Below are 13,601 nucleotides of genomic sequence, written 5' to 3' on the forward strand. Positions count from 1 at the left end.
TATTAAAAAATAAAAACCCCAGTGGTGATTAAATACCACCAAAATAAAGCTCTATGTGTCCCCAAAAAAGGGTATAAAATTCATTTCAGTACAGCGCTGCATGACGGAATAAATGTCAGTCAAAGTACCGCAGCGCTTAATACTGAAAAATGGCCTGGATGGGAAGGTGGTTTAACACCCCGGATGTCAACTGGTTAATGTTCTATTTTTCCGATAACCAAATACAATCTTAATATATTTTCTTAATGAACACTTTTTGCCAAAAGTATTGGGACACCTTCCTTTACACGCATATGAACTTTAATGGCATCCCAGTCTTAGTCCGAAGGGTCCAATATTGAGTTGGCCCACCCTTTGCAGCTATAACAGCTTCAACTCTTCTGGGAAGGTGTCCACCAGGCTTAGGAGTGTGTATGGGAATGTTTAACCATTCTTCCAGAAGCGCATTTGTGAGGTCAGGTACTGATGGTGGATGAGAAGGCCTGGCTCAAGGCTCCATTCTAATTCATCCCAAAGGTGTTCTATCAGGTTGAGGTCAGGACTCTGTGCAGGCCAGTCAAGTTCCTCCACCCCAAACTCCCTCATCCATGTCTTTATGAACCTTGCTTTGTGCACTGGTGCGCAGTCATGTTGGAACAGGAAGGGGCCATCCCCAAACTCTTCCCACAAAGTTGGGAGCATGAAATTGTCCGAAATGCCTTGGTATGCTGATGCCTTAAGAGTTTCCTTCACTGGAACTAAGGGGCCAAGCCCAACCCCTGAAAAACAACCCCACACCATAATCCCCTCTCCACCAAACTTTACACTTGGCACAATGCAGTCAGGCAAGTACCATTCTCCTGGCAACTGCCAAACCCAGACACGTCCATCAGATTGCCAGAGAATCATGATTCGTCGATTCGTCACTCCAGAGAACACGTCTCCACTTCTCTAGAGTCCAGTGGTGGCGTGCTTTACACCACTGCATCCGGCGCTTTGCATTGCACTTGGTGATGTAAGGCCTGGATGCAGCTGCTCGGCCATGGAAACCCATTCCATGAAGCTCTCTACGCACTGTTGTTGTGCCAATCTGAAGGCCACACGTAGTTTGGAGATCTGTAGCTATTGACTCTGCAGACAGCTGGCGACTTCTGTGCACTTCAGCATGCGCTGACCCCGCTCTGCCATTTTATGTGGCCTACCACTTTGTGGCTGAGTTGCTGTTGTTCCCAGTTGCTTCCACTTTGTTATAATACCACTGACAGTTAAACGTGGAATATTTAGTAACAAGGGAATTTCACGGATGGACTTATTGCACAGGTGGCAACCTATCACGGTACCACGTTTGAATTCACTGAGCTCCAGAGAGCGATTCATTCTTTCACAAATGTTTGTATGCATGCCTAGGTGATCGATGTTATACACCTCTGGCCATGGAGGTAATTGGAACACCTGAATCCAATGATTTGGAGGGGTGTCCCAATACTTTTGGCAATATAGTGTATGTCAAAAACGATAACAATTCTGACAAGAAAATTAATTAAAAGCATTAGTCCTTGTACGGCTGCTTTGATAAATATAGCATTACCCACCCTTCCTTTCTGCTTTTGGATGGAATAATTTGTACACTAGCATAGGGAAGCACAGAGCATACATAAGGGAGACAAGGTAAGCTGTATTTACCAGTCCTCAAAATGACCCTCATATAACCTTCAAGTTTCATATATTAACAACAAAAAAATCAGTTTAGTTTACTTAGCAAAATGGTTCTGTCTGCCCCAAAATATTGGCTTACTGTCATTTCATAGAAGATCAGTTATTCCATTTGGCATTATAAAGCAGTTCATAAACATCGCTGATAACTAATATATATGTACTTGTCACTTTTATCTTAACAGGGGTCAAAATATGTGTGGAATAAACAAGACTTTGATGCTGTGGATGAAACTACAACAGATTATCTCATAGGTAGGGTATCGGTTATGTAAAAAAGGTTCTTTTTCACAGTATAGATTATGTTGTAGATTTGAGGGATTCATTTTCTCACCAGAAAGTCACATTTCATCTAATTTCCCTTTAATTAGTACTGATGAAAATACAGTTTGCATATAAAGAATTCCATGTGGTTGTCTTTAAAATTAAAATCACAATTGGCAGTATCTGAGCATTGAAGCACTCCTGTATGGGTCAATGGCACCACATATCAAACTGCATATTGAATGTGAAGCCTGGGAAGCCACAGCTACGCTCCCTCACAGCTTCCCAGTCACTTAGGACTGCAGCTGTTATGTGAGCAATTGAGGTGCTAAGTGCTGCTACCCTTAGGCCTGGTTCACACCTGGACGTTTTACAGCGCGTTTCTGTGCTCTGTAAAACGTTCAACATGTGAAAACCAATGATTGCCTATTGGCATGGCTCCCACCAGGGCGTTTTACAGCATGTAGGAACGCGCTGCAAAATGCCCTACGCCAAAAGAAGTACAGGAGCTTCTTTGGGGGCGTATTTGCCGCGTGTATCCATTGGGATACAGTAACAATCCGTGTACCCATTGCACTCCTTACCACTTAATCCGTAATGATAGGTTGGGTGCATCAGTAGTCGACAGATGGCCACCGTCCGAATAAAGTATAGGAAATTATGGACACCGGCACTCCAAAGTAGAATAACGTCTTTTATTGACGTTCCATGCAACAATACACTTATTGCCAACGTAGCAATAAGTGTATTGTTGCATGGAACGTCAATAAAAAACGTTATTCTACTTTGGAGTGCCGGTGTCCATAATTTCCTATCCATTGGGATACAGCCAGGTAGCCCTCGGAAACGTGCGTTTGCCGCACGTTTTTTACCACGAATCGCGGTAAAAACGCGCGACAAACGTGCATACTCGATATGCCTAGGTGTGAACCCAGCCTTAGGGTTGCCACATTTTCTTCAAGAGAAACCCGAACACTTTTTTTTTGTGGAAAATCTCCCACAGTAGATTTTTTCAGTGTCTGAGGGCCTGTTCACACGACGTCCGTTTTGTGTGCTGACCGGCTCCGTACGCTGCTGCACTCAAAATGCATCCCAATGTATCCCTATGTGTTTTATGGGCTCCAGTTCTCACGTGCACAGTCCGTTCAGCTTACGACAGCAAAAATACTGCATGTCACATTTTGTCAGGTCCGGAAACAGCCCCACTCCAGCAAAAAAATTTTTTTTTGTTTTTGCTGGAACGCATCAAAAACGTGGCCAAAACGCGGCCAATACACGGCCAAAAACGCAATGCATCAGCAGCTCCACGTCTGCTGATCAGGACCTGATCAGGACCTGATCTATGTGAACAGGCCCTGAGGGTAAAATGGCCCATGTAACCCTACAACATAAATTATGGATTATTCTGCACAGTAATCCCTAGTTCTCTGCATATACAGTGCATTCCAAAAGTATTTTTTCAATATTGTTATGTTGCAGCCTGATTGTTTAAATTACACTACACTCAGTACCCCATAATGACAAAGTAGAAACAGAATTTGAGAAATGTCTGTGAATTTATTAAAAAGAAAAAACTGAAATATCACATGTAGTTAAGTATTCAGACCGTTTACTAAGTACTTTGTTGAAGCACCTTTGGCAGCAATTACAGCCTTGAGTCTTTTTGGGTATGACGCAACAAGCTTTGTACACCTAAATTGGGGGATTTTCTGCCATTCTTCTTTGCACGTCCTCTCAAGCTTAGTCAGGTTGGATGGGGACTACTATTTTCAGGTCTCTCCAGAGATGTTTAATACGGTTCAAGTTAGGGCTCTGGCTGGGCCACTCTAGGACATTCACAGAGTTGTCCCTAAACCACTCCTGTGTTGTCTTGGCTGTGTACGTAGGTTTGTCGTCATGTTGGAAGGTGAACCTTTGGCCAAGTCTGAGGTCCTGAGCACTGTGGAACACGTTTTCATTGACGATATCTCTGTACTTTGCTTCATTCAGCTTTCCCTCAACCCTGACCAGTCTCCCAGTGCCTGCTGCTGCTGAAAAACACCCCCACAATATGATGCTGCTTCCACCACCCTGCTTCACTGTAGGGATGGTATGGGCAGGTGATGAGCGGTGCCTGGTTTCCTCCAGACATAACGTTTAGAATTTAGGCCAAACAGTTCAATCTTGGTTTCATCAGACCAAAGAATCCTGTTCCTCACAGTATCAGAGTCCTTCAGGTGCTTTTTTTGCAAACTCAAGGGGACTTTCATGTGCTTTGCAATGAGGAGAGGCTTCTGTCTAGCCACTTTGCCATAAAGGCCAGATCGGTGTAGGGCTGCAGTGATGGTTGTCCTTCTGGAACTTTGTCCCATCTCCACCATCGGATTCTTAGTCACCTCTCTTACTAAGGCCCTTCTCCCCCGATTGCTCAGTTTGAGAATTATGGAGGCCACTGTGCTCTTAGCAACCTTCAGTGAATCAGTACTTTTTTGTAGCCTTCCCCAGATCTGTGCCTTGCAATAATACTGTCTGAGCTCTGCAGGCAGTTCCTTTAACCTCATGGCTTTTGCTCTGATACAGTATGTATTGCCCGCTGTGAGGACTTCTACAGATAGGTGTGTGCCTTTCCAAGTCATGTCCAATCTAATTTACCACAGGTGGACTCCAATCAACATGTCAAAACATCTCAGCAACGATCAAGAGAAATGGGAGGGACATGAGCAAAATTTCAAGTGTTGTTGCAAAGGGTCTGAATACTTAGGCCAATGTGATTTTTCAGTTTTTCCTTTTTAATAAATACACAGACATTTCTAAAATTCTGTTTTCACTTAGTCATTATGAGGTACTGAATTTAGATTAATGGGAAAAAAAAGAATTTATACAACTGTAGTATCAGCCTGCAACATAACAAAATTGAAAAAAAATGAAGGGGGTCTGAATACTTTCTAAATACACTGTATACAGTTATAAAAACATAATAACCATTTATTGATATATTAAAGGAGTTCTAAAGTCCCAGCATATACTATCCTGTTATAATATCAGCAATGTAATCGGAATACATATTAGAATTGTTTTTCATAATGCAATCAAAGCGTATTTGAAAAAAAACCTTTTTATGTAGTGAGTGCTGCCTCCTGTCTGCCCATCACTTTCATCAACTTCCTGAATTCCCAGTGTGCTGCTTGTTGTAATGCAATCTTAATTTCTCAAGCTGTCATATCCCATCATGCATTGCTTCCAGCAAGCAATGACAATGTTACAATGCTCAGATGTTGAGTTGTAGCTCAGATGGCAGGTTTATTTACAGTGGTGACACAAGAAGTGCATATTTACAGAGCTGAGTGAAATTATGTCAGTGAATTGAGGAAGTACATTCTATGGGCATCTTCAATAAGTTTACAAACTTGTAGATCGATATGGTTATTAGGAGTGGGATAGAACTTATGTAAATTCAGTATATAAATAAATATTTTTTTTTTTTGACTCTTTAATGAATACAGAACTGCATTAATATGTGTATTGTATATTTCCCTGGAGTTCATCTTTAACCCAGAACTCCTAAGCAATATTTCTCTATAAAACTCACAGAGAAAGTATTGAATCCAATGGATAAGCATTGCAGCCAGACAATTAACATTTTTCAAAAGAAGGTCAGCAATGGCAGGCTCCATATTTATCTTGGGAAAGGTTTGCATAATAACTTGAACTTTGGAAGTCAGGAATTTTATGTAAGGACAGTAGATGTTTGTGTTTGAGAAGTTTCTTTCAGTCATGTAGAATCTTAAATACACTAAACATGTTTTGTTTAATTTAGGGCTGTTTGAACCAAAAGACTTGAAATATGAACTAAATCGCAATCCTTCCACTGACCCATCCCTAGAGGAGATGACTGAGAAGGCCATTAAGATCCTAAGCAAGAATCCCAATGGATTTTTCCTTTTTGTGGAAGATAAGTATAAATAGGATGGTATAAATTCTAGCACAAGGAATTTATTTATACACTCGGGGAGAATTAAGAGAATGTGCTAGCCCTGACAAGACGTAGACATATGCCAGGGTTCAAGGGCCGTCACCAAGAAGATGTTGATAGCTACATGGACATTTGGTACTATTTATATTGGAGGTTTTTTTTAATGAAAATATAATTTAGCCTTGAGAACATTTAATTCCCATTTAGTTTAATTTATTGACACACCGTTCCAGAGCCAAAATTGTATTCAGTTTGATCAGCAGAACATCTGCATAATGACTACCACTACAGAGTATACTTATAGTCCCAGAGAGTCTCCCTGTCATAATATATTTAAATCTAAAACACAATCGAAAGTATCAAGCTGGACACCCAAACCAGAATAACTTTAATCATTCATATTTATATATAAATTCTTGATAATCATGTGTAAATGTTTTGGTTATCAGTAAAGGTTTGTACATGTGAGAGGTACCCTTTGCCTGGTCTTTCTTTATTCTTAATACACAGATTTCCTCAGCTCTCTGACATCAGTTACACACAGCAAGCAACCCACAAAAAAATTCCAAATCAGACTGGTCCAAACAAACCCCACACAAATCTTAGCAGCATATTTTCCCTTTGTCTTCAAGGTGCTTTAAAGAAAAAAAAAAAGGGGGACCACAGCCACCCGGTTCCCCTATGCCTCATGCTTCCCATATGAGGACAATACTGGTTTATATAAGATATCTGGCTATACTCCTGTTCCCTTGCAAGTCAGGTAATACAAACCTTTTGCCCAATTTTTGTTAAAGGTTGTCCAATTTTCACCTTGAAGCAAAATATCGGTACATAAGCCTCTGACGAAGGCTACTATTCTTTGGCTCCTTGGTTGCACACTTTAGTAATACTGAACTTTTTCAACCTTAGTGTAAGTGAAGTCTCTGCTCTGAAACTAATATACTCAATGTAAAGACACATGGCAGCTTTCATTAGAGTTATCTGAGACAGGATATTTTTAATGTGACATAATCCCTTTAAACATATAAGACGATAACATTAAGACGTCATTAAGACGATAACAAAAGGTTTTGGGACGTTTAATTCTGTTACGTGTCTCGGCTAAGAGTGTAGTTATCTTTCTGGGAATTGTTGCTGATGTTGGGGTGCTAGGGAATAGAACATCTCTGCTGTACAGGTTTTATTTTGAAGCAAACCATTACATATCGTATTAATGTAATTTAAAACAAACCAGCTGAAATGTGCTGCCAAAGGACCCTAGCAAACACGTAACACAAAGTCACTTGAAGGTGACGGACCCTTTTTATATATTTGTAAATCACAACACCTAGTACAAAGTGTACAGTCTAGTTTATATATGTAAAAGCTGACATTAAGACTTTTTATATAGTTATCACCTGTTAATTTTTTTCTTGGGAGGGTTCTTGTGTGCAAAATGCTACATGATGGTCTTTCATCATAGATCTTTGCTTCATTTTAATGTTCTTGTGTTTATTGTACGTGGCAGAATTGACCATGGTCATCATGATGGCAATGCTAAGAATTCCTTGACAGAGGCTGTTGAGTTTGATAAAGCCATTCGCAAAGCTGGCCAGCTGACTTTAGAATCTGACACATTGACTGTTGTGACTGCTGACCATTCTCATGTCTTCACCTTTGGAGGGTACACAGATCGTGGTAACAGTATTTTTGGTAAGGCACTTAATTTAAACAGACCTTGCACTAAAATGTATGATCCACATATGTGGCTGCCCTTTTATGTAATGCAGCATTTTGACATCGGAGGGTGTTTGTGTGTGGCGGGGGGAGGGAGGGGGTGTCACATAAATGGACCTTTCATTTTAGTCTGCTTTAATGCAGCATATTTTGCTTTGTGTTTTTTTAATGCTTTCTGTATGCAGTATTATTTATGAGAGATGCTTGATTTCGGGTGCAAGTGTATTTTTTTAATTTCAGCTTCTCTGGTTTTAAATATATTACATGGCGTTATGGCCGTAAACAAAAGGTCTTGAAGACAGAAGGTTATGTTTTTATAGAGAGTGGCAAAAGAGTACTTGTTCCAGAACAGGAAAGGTTGGGGATATAATAAACAATGATAAAAGGAGTCTTAGTGGCCAGTAAATACAGCAGAGGTGTGCAAGGGTATGATAGCAGACAATATGTGCAGGGAAGGAGTATGAGGGTGTGACAATGGACAGTATGGGCAGGAGAGGAGTGCAGGAGGTATGAAAGAGAGTATTATGTAAAGAAGAGTGCGGTGGGTATGACAGCGGGCAGTATGTGCAAGAGAGGAGTTTGCAGGGTTATGGAAGCAGACTGCGTGTCTTGGCTCAGTGAACAGAACCGCCAGACTGTGTATCTGGGCTCAGTGTGCAATATCTATGAGCAGGACATGAACTTTGTTTAATATGCATTTTTTTGTGTTGGGAGGGTGTGACTGCATTATAAGAAGTCTCTGAAAAGTAAGCTGGAGATGTGTGTTCTGAAGGAAGTGTACAGAGTAAAGACTAACCTATGTGTGTGTGGGTATGTAGGAATCTCACTGGGGAAAGACCAGGAAGAGGCTGATTTGCCTGACACATGGTCAGGTCACCAACATAGAACTCCTGGACTGTGTATGTTTGAAGAAAAAAAAAAGTCAGGCACAGACAGTCTACTAATGGTATGAGCAAATATAGTTTTGCCAATAATGTATACCACTGTAAAATAAAAGAAACAAATATGAAAATTGCCAGTCCAGCCAGGCTGTGTCCTAAATTTGGTAGTGGATGACATTCGTGAGAGTTGACAGAGAGTTGCTACAGCATCCACGTCCCTTCATAATAAAAAATAAATAAAAAAAATAACAACTGGGTTAGCCAGGCTGTTTGGCATCATGTAGAGCCTCATAGTCGCATATACTGTACAAAAGACATGTGGCCACAAAAGTGTGAGAATCAGGAGGTCCAAACACTGGTGCAAACAGTGTTTATATCCTCACAGTTGCTGAGCACAGTTGCAGTTGCTGAGCATGGAGTCTTCCAGAACAATGGTCTTCCTCTTTTCTGTGGTCATTTGTTCTGGGTTATGATTAGTGGCAGGAGGCTCAAAGAATGTGAAGCCTAGAGAGGTGAGGAGACTTTGATCTGCAAGAAAATGGAAGCCTACAAGAAAGTGATCATTTGGTAGTTGGCTAGAGAAAATGACATACTCCCTTTATAACGTAAGAGCCAGTTCCTCTCCTGGACAGGTTTGAGAAATGACTGGCAACACGTAGATGGATCAGCTATGGCATTACCCACTGCCCTACTTACTAACTGATGTTAATGAGAAATCAGTCTGTGTGTGACAGGCCTTCATCTTCTGCAGAAAAAAGTGAAGCCCTTTGATAATGTATCATAACTGTAACAATATTTTATAGCAATGTATGTTGCTTTCATATACTGTATGTGATTTTATAAAAAGCATTTTGCGGTTATTTTTTTTTTCCTTTTTGAAATTATTCTTTTGATCCCTTGTCACCTCCCATATGTGATAATTGGTTGGTCCCTCTAAGTCATTTTTCTCCTTTTCACCATACTTTCCTGTTCATCCTGCCCTTATTTCTTTAGTTTGCAGAGGAAGAAAATGTTAGTATAATCCAATCAGGAGTAAACACTTTACTTTAAATCATAATCTGCAAAGAACCATTTCTTTAAAGCTTCATTATGCTTCATTTTTGGTAGGTTTGGCACCAAGCAGAGCCAGTGACCTCAAACCATTTACCAGCTTGCTGTATGGAAATGGTCTTGGATTCAAACTCACTAATGGAGTACGAGAAGATATCACTTCCATTGATACAGGTATGAATCACCTTATTGCTTACGATTAGATGAGATCCAGGCCTTTTTTTTAACCTGTTATCACTATTTCATGTCATAACTTTAGGTTTCTATTAAAAGATTTATGCTTTATCTTATTTTTCTAATTTTATACACATTAGAGCCAAGACAATACTTAGCAGTTTGGTGCACTGTGTACTTTTCTACTTTATTTTTAAAGAATGTTCATGATAGGACAAAATTATTGTAAGATTGAAAAAAAGGTAACATGTTCATTAACAGTGTTTCCGTGTGGACTACAAATCATGGTGTGAGCCTCAGATAATGGTGGTAACATTTATTTAACTAGAAAAGGATTTATACTTCTACTTAGTCGGTCCTGCTTTCTTTTAATAGCCTTTATAACTAAGAGACACAATACAGGCTGTAGATGTTACTCTGAAAATTGCGAAATTAGATATCAGAACCAACCGAAAATGAATGCTACAACATGAGTTTTGAATTAGGTTTATTTGTATGTATTTCTAAACACAATTGAAAAAAGCAACAGCAAAGTATTTGGATGGCAGAAATATTTGCATTTTATCTAATTTGATGGTAACTTTTTGGGATGGTTACAAGTAGAGGTGCACCAAAATGGAAATCTCAAAACCGAAACAAAAACCGAAATAAAAAAATTGTCAGGCCGAAACCAAAAAGGTTTCTTATTTTAATTTTTTCTAATTTTTTAAATATTTTATTTATTTTTTAACCTCAGAGACACAAGTCCTCAGTGACACAGAGTCCTCAGAGACACAGAGACACAGAGTCCTCAATCTCTTTTTCTGCAGCCCCAGTTATCAATGAACAGGAATCCTCTATGAGTGTTCCTGTTCATTCATACCATTGAGGATATGGTATGTTTACTATAACTACAACTATGAATGAACAGGAGCTAATGCAGATCACTTCCCATTCATTCATAATTGAGGATATAGTAGCCATACCATGTCCTCAATTATGTATAAACACTCAGCGATCACTGATCACCGACTGCTTGTACCCGCTCTCCTCTCTGACACACAGGGGTTGATTTACTAACCTTATAAACACACCATGAACGTGTATACACCTCTGTAGTGTGTTCCCTCCCAGCATGATCTATGGGAGGAATCGAAACACCTTTGTAGTGTGTACACACCCAGCAGGTGTGTTGTGCAAAGCCCTGCAATGAATTGCAAGGTAATGTGGTGTAAATTAGCTCTATGTTATGTTGCTTGCGTTGATGAATGCAGGAATGTAAATGCATTAGCTAACCATTTTTGTCTAAACTGTGAAGCAGCATTATATATGCATCATGTGCATGATTTTTCCATATATGGCATTAGTAGAAATATGCTTTTAGAGACTTTTTGGTTGATAAATACGTTTTGCTGTGTGCGTGCGTGTGTTTAGGTTAGTAAATCACCCCCACTGTCACAGGAGGCTGAGCGAGCAGTGCAGGGAGGAGAGCTCAGCCTCCTGTGACAGCGCGGGCTGTCTCCGCGCACACACCGCTCTGCCAGATTGTGATAGGAGGCTGAGCGGTGTGGGAGGAGAGACGCCGGATACTCACAGCGCTCGGCCAGCTATCACACTTTCTCTCCTCCCCACTGTGACACAGAGCAGCACCCAGCGGGGAGGAAATAAAGCAGGGATGCGCCGATGTATCAACAGGAAAATGGCACTTTCGGCATTTAGCCAAAAGTGCCATTCTCGGCCGATATGTTTCGGCGGCCGATATATCGGTGCATCCCTAGTTACAAGATAGGAAGACCCTAGTTGTTACTTACACTGTATACATGTTACAAGTCATTATAATATCTCATTCAGCGGTGTACTAGCAGAGAATTCCCTAATATTACTGTACCATAGCTGTGTATGAATTCCCTAATATTACTGTACCATATCTGTGTATGATATTAGCGGAGTTGTATAGTCTTGGGAGTTTATTAAGTCAGTTCGATTAAACCAGGTTTACTAAACTACTGTTCTTGGTTTCTTTGGAAGCCTATGAAATCTTCCAACAATATAACATCAGTAATCCTAGTAAACCAATGGAGAATAGTAGGGGAGTTAGTTTTCTTTCAAAGAGCTAGGATACAGAACATTCAGAATATAGATCAAAAGGGGATGTTGTTATCTTTACATGGGCATGAGATTCTGATCTAGCAGATATGTATCCAGATTGTCCATTAATTTTACATCAGTCAGATGGAAGATGTTCTCCTTTACTTTATCCTAGAAGGGGAAAATCATTTGGCATAAAAATATGAGAAAAGGTGTAAGGATTTTGTTAAGGATAATTGGAACACTGTACAAATGAGAAAGCAGTAAATGTCTCAATTAATGACTGAACTAGGTTAATGCTAAATAGTGGCTGAAAGGTGACATAGGAAGCTGCAAAACTTAACTACGCAAAATGTGTGTCACTCACCTGGCTGTGCCTTGTGCGTGGTAGGGGGTATGAATCACATGAATGGCCAAGCAGAATATAAAAACATCCTCTTATTTAAAAGAGTAATTATATATATTTTTCAACTGTGTGCTTAGCTGTTTGAAATTGCGTTTTAATCTTTATATTGTCAGTACAGAATATAGTGACACTCTATTCTTATGTTGATGAAAGTTTTTCTGGTTCAATAATAATAAAGAGAGGTATTGAATTAGTTAGAATCTTCATCCATTGTTCTCAATTCCCTGGTTCGGAGGGTTCAGTTTTCTTTGAGATCAATGGCTTCTGGGTCTCCAAATACTAGAATTAAGACTGTTTTAAGAAATTGAGTGCTATGCATATGAAAGCTCATTCTGATAATATAGATATGTCATGATCAGTAATGGTGAAATGGTCATATTAATTTGGTTTTACTTTTGGAAACCATATACTGCATGTCCATAAAGTGACCATGACTGTGTCTCTTACACTTGTGGCCAAATTAAATGTGCAATAGATACGAATTCCAAGATGTCCATAGCCACAGCTTAGATTCTTCCATTCTGTCATCTGGAATTTGATTGTATAACACAGAATGTTCAAATGATTCACATATCAACATGCGTGTCTGAATTGTCTGTGGTCATTTAAAAGGGCCGTAAAGTACCATGTTTACATGATCTAAATCATTGTTTATAATACTTTTTCAACAGAATCCTCCAGTTACAGACAGCAAGCGGCTGTCCCACTTGTTTCAGAAACACATGGAGGAGAAGATGTGGCCATCATGGCTAAAGGCCCATTTGCTCATCTGTTCCATGGCATCCACGAGCAGAATTATATTGCCCACGTGATGGCATATGCAGCCTGTCTGGAGCCCTATACAGACTGCATACAGTTAAAGTCTGCCTCTCCCCATAACTAAACATGCTTTAGGTTGATGTATAACTGGTAGCTGTTTAAGTACACAAAACATTAATTTGCATTTTTGTCATGTCTTCAACTCAACTGCTTTGTTATAATGTTTAAGCATGTAATCATTGATATGAGTATATTTTGCAATCTGATGAAACAATAAAATACTTAATTCATTCAGAAGATACCAGTGTTGTACAGTGATATGGAGGGTTAATCACACATACAAGCACTATGTGAGTCTACTGCAGTGCTCTCTTAATACTTTTCAGATAAAACAAATATTCCACAAAGTACATGGCGAAGAAATCCATTATGAATTCTGACAAATGAAAATGTTTGACTATGGGTTCTTTTTATTTTGCATTCTCAATTGATTTTTTATTACATTTTCATAATTTATTGTTTTAAAAGAAGCTTTACCATATAACTACCAAACATACTGTATACATACGCTGCAATATTACTGAGATTCCTCTGTGGGGCAGAAGTGTACAATAAATGCACACGGCATTCCTCATGGCCA

The 13,601-nt window shown here is 39.6% G+C and overlaps 1 protein-coding gene across 1 annotated transcript in view; it reads left to right on the top strand.

Moving 5' to 3' along the window:
• The window catches only part of LOC108792548 (alkaline phosphatase, tissue-nonspecific isozyme-like), a 19,907-nt gene extending 6,806 nt beyond the window's left edge, over positions 1-13,101 (top strand). Inside the window, exons 6-10 of the mRNA XM_018563347.1 lie at positions 1,878-1,947; positions 5,753-5,887; positions 7,409-7,600; positions 9,613-9,729; positions 12,874-13,101. Coding sequence (XP_018418849.1) covers positions 1,878-1,947; positions 5,753-5,887; positions 7,409-7,600; positions 9,613-9,729; positions 12,874-13,085 — 726 coding nt within the window. The 3' untranslated portion in view covers positions 13,086-13,101. The remainder of the gene's footprint in view (positions 1-1,877; positions 1,948-5,752; positions 5,888-7,408; positions 7,601-9,612; positions 9,730-12,873) is intronic.
• The last annotated feature ends 500 nt before the right edge of the window (positions 13,102-13,601 follow it).

This window comes from Nanorana parkeri, unplaced genomic scaffold (genome assembly GCF_000935625.1).
Source record: "Nanorana parkeri isolate BGI_ZX_2015 unplaced genomic scaffold, ASM93562v1 scaffold657, whole genome shotgun sequence".
NCBI classification, from domain to species: domain Eukaryota; kingdom Metazoa; phylum Chordata; class Amphibia; order Anura; family Dicroglossidae; genus Nanorana; species Nanorana parkeri.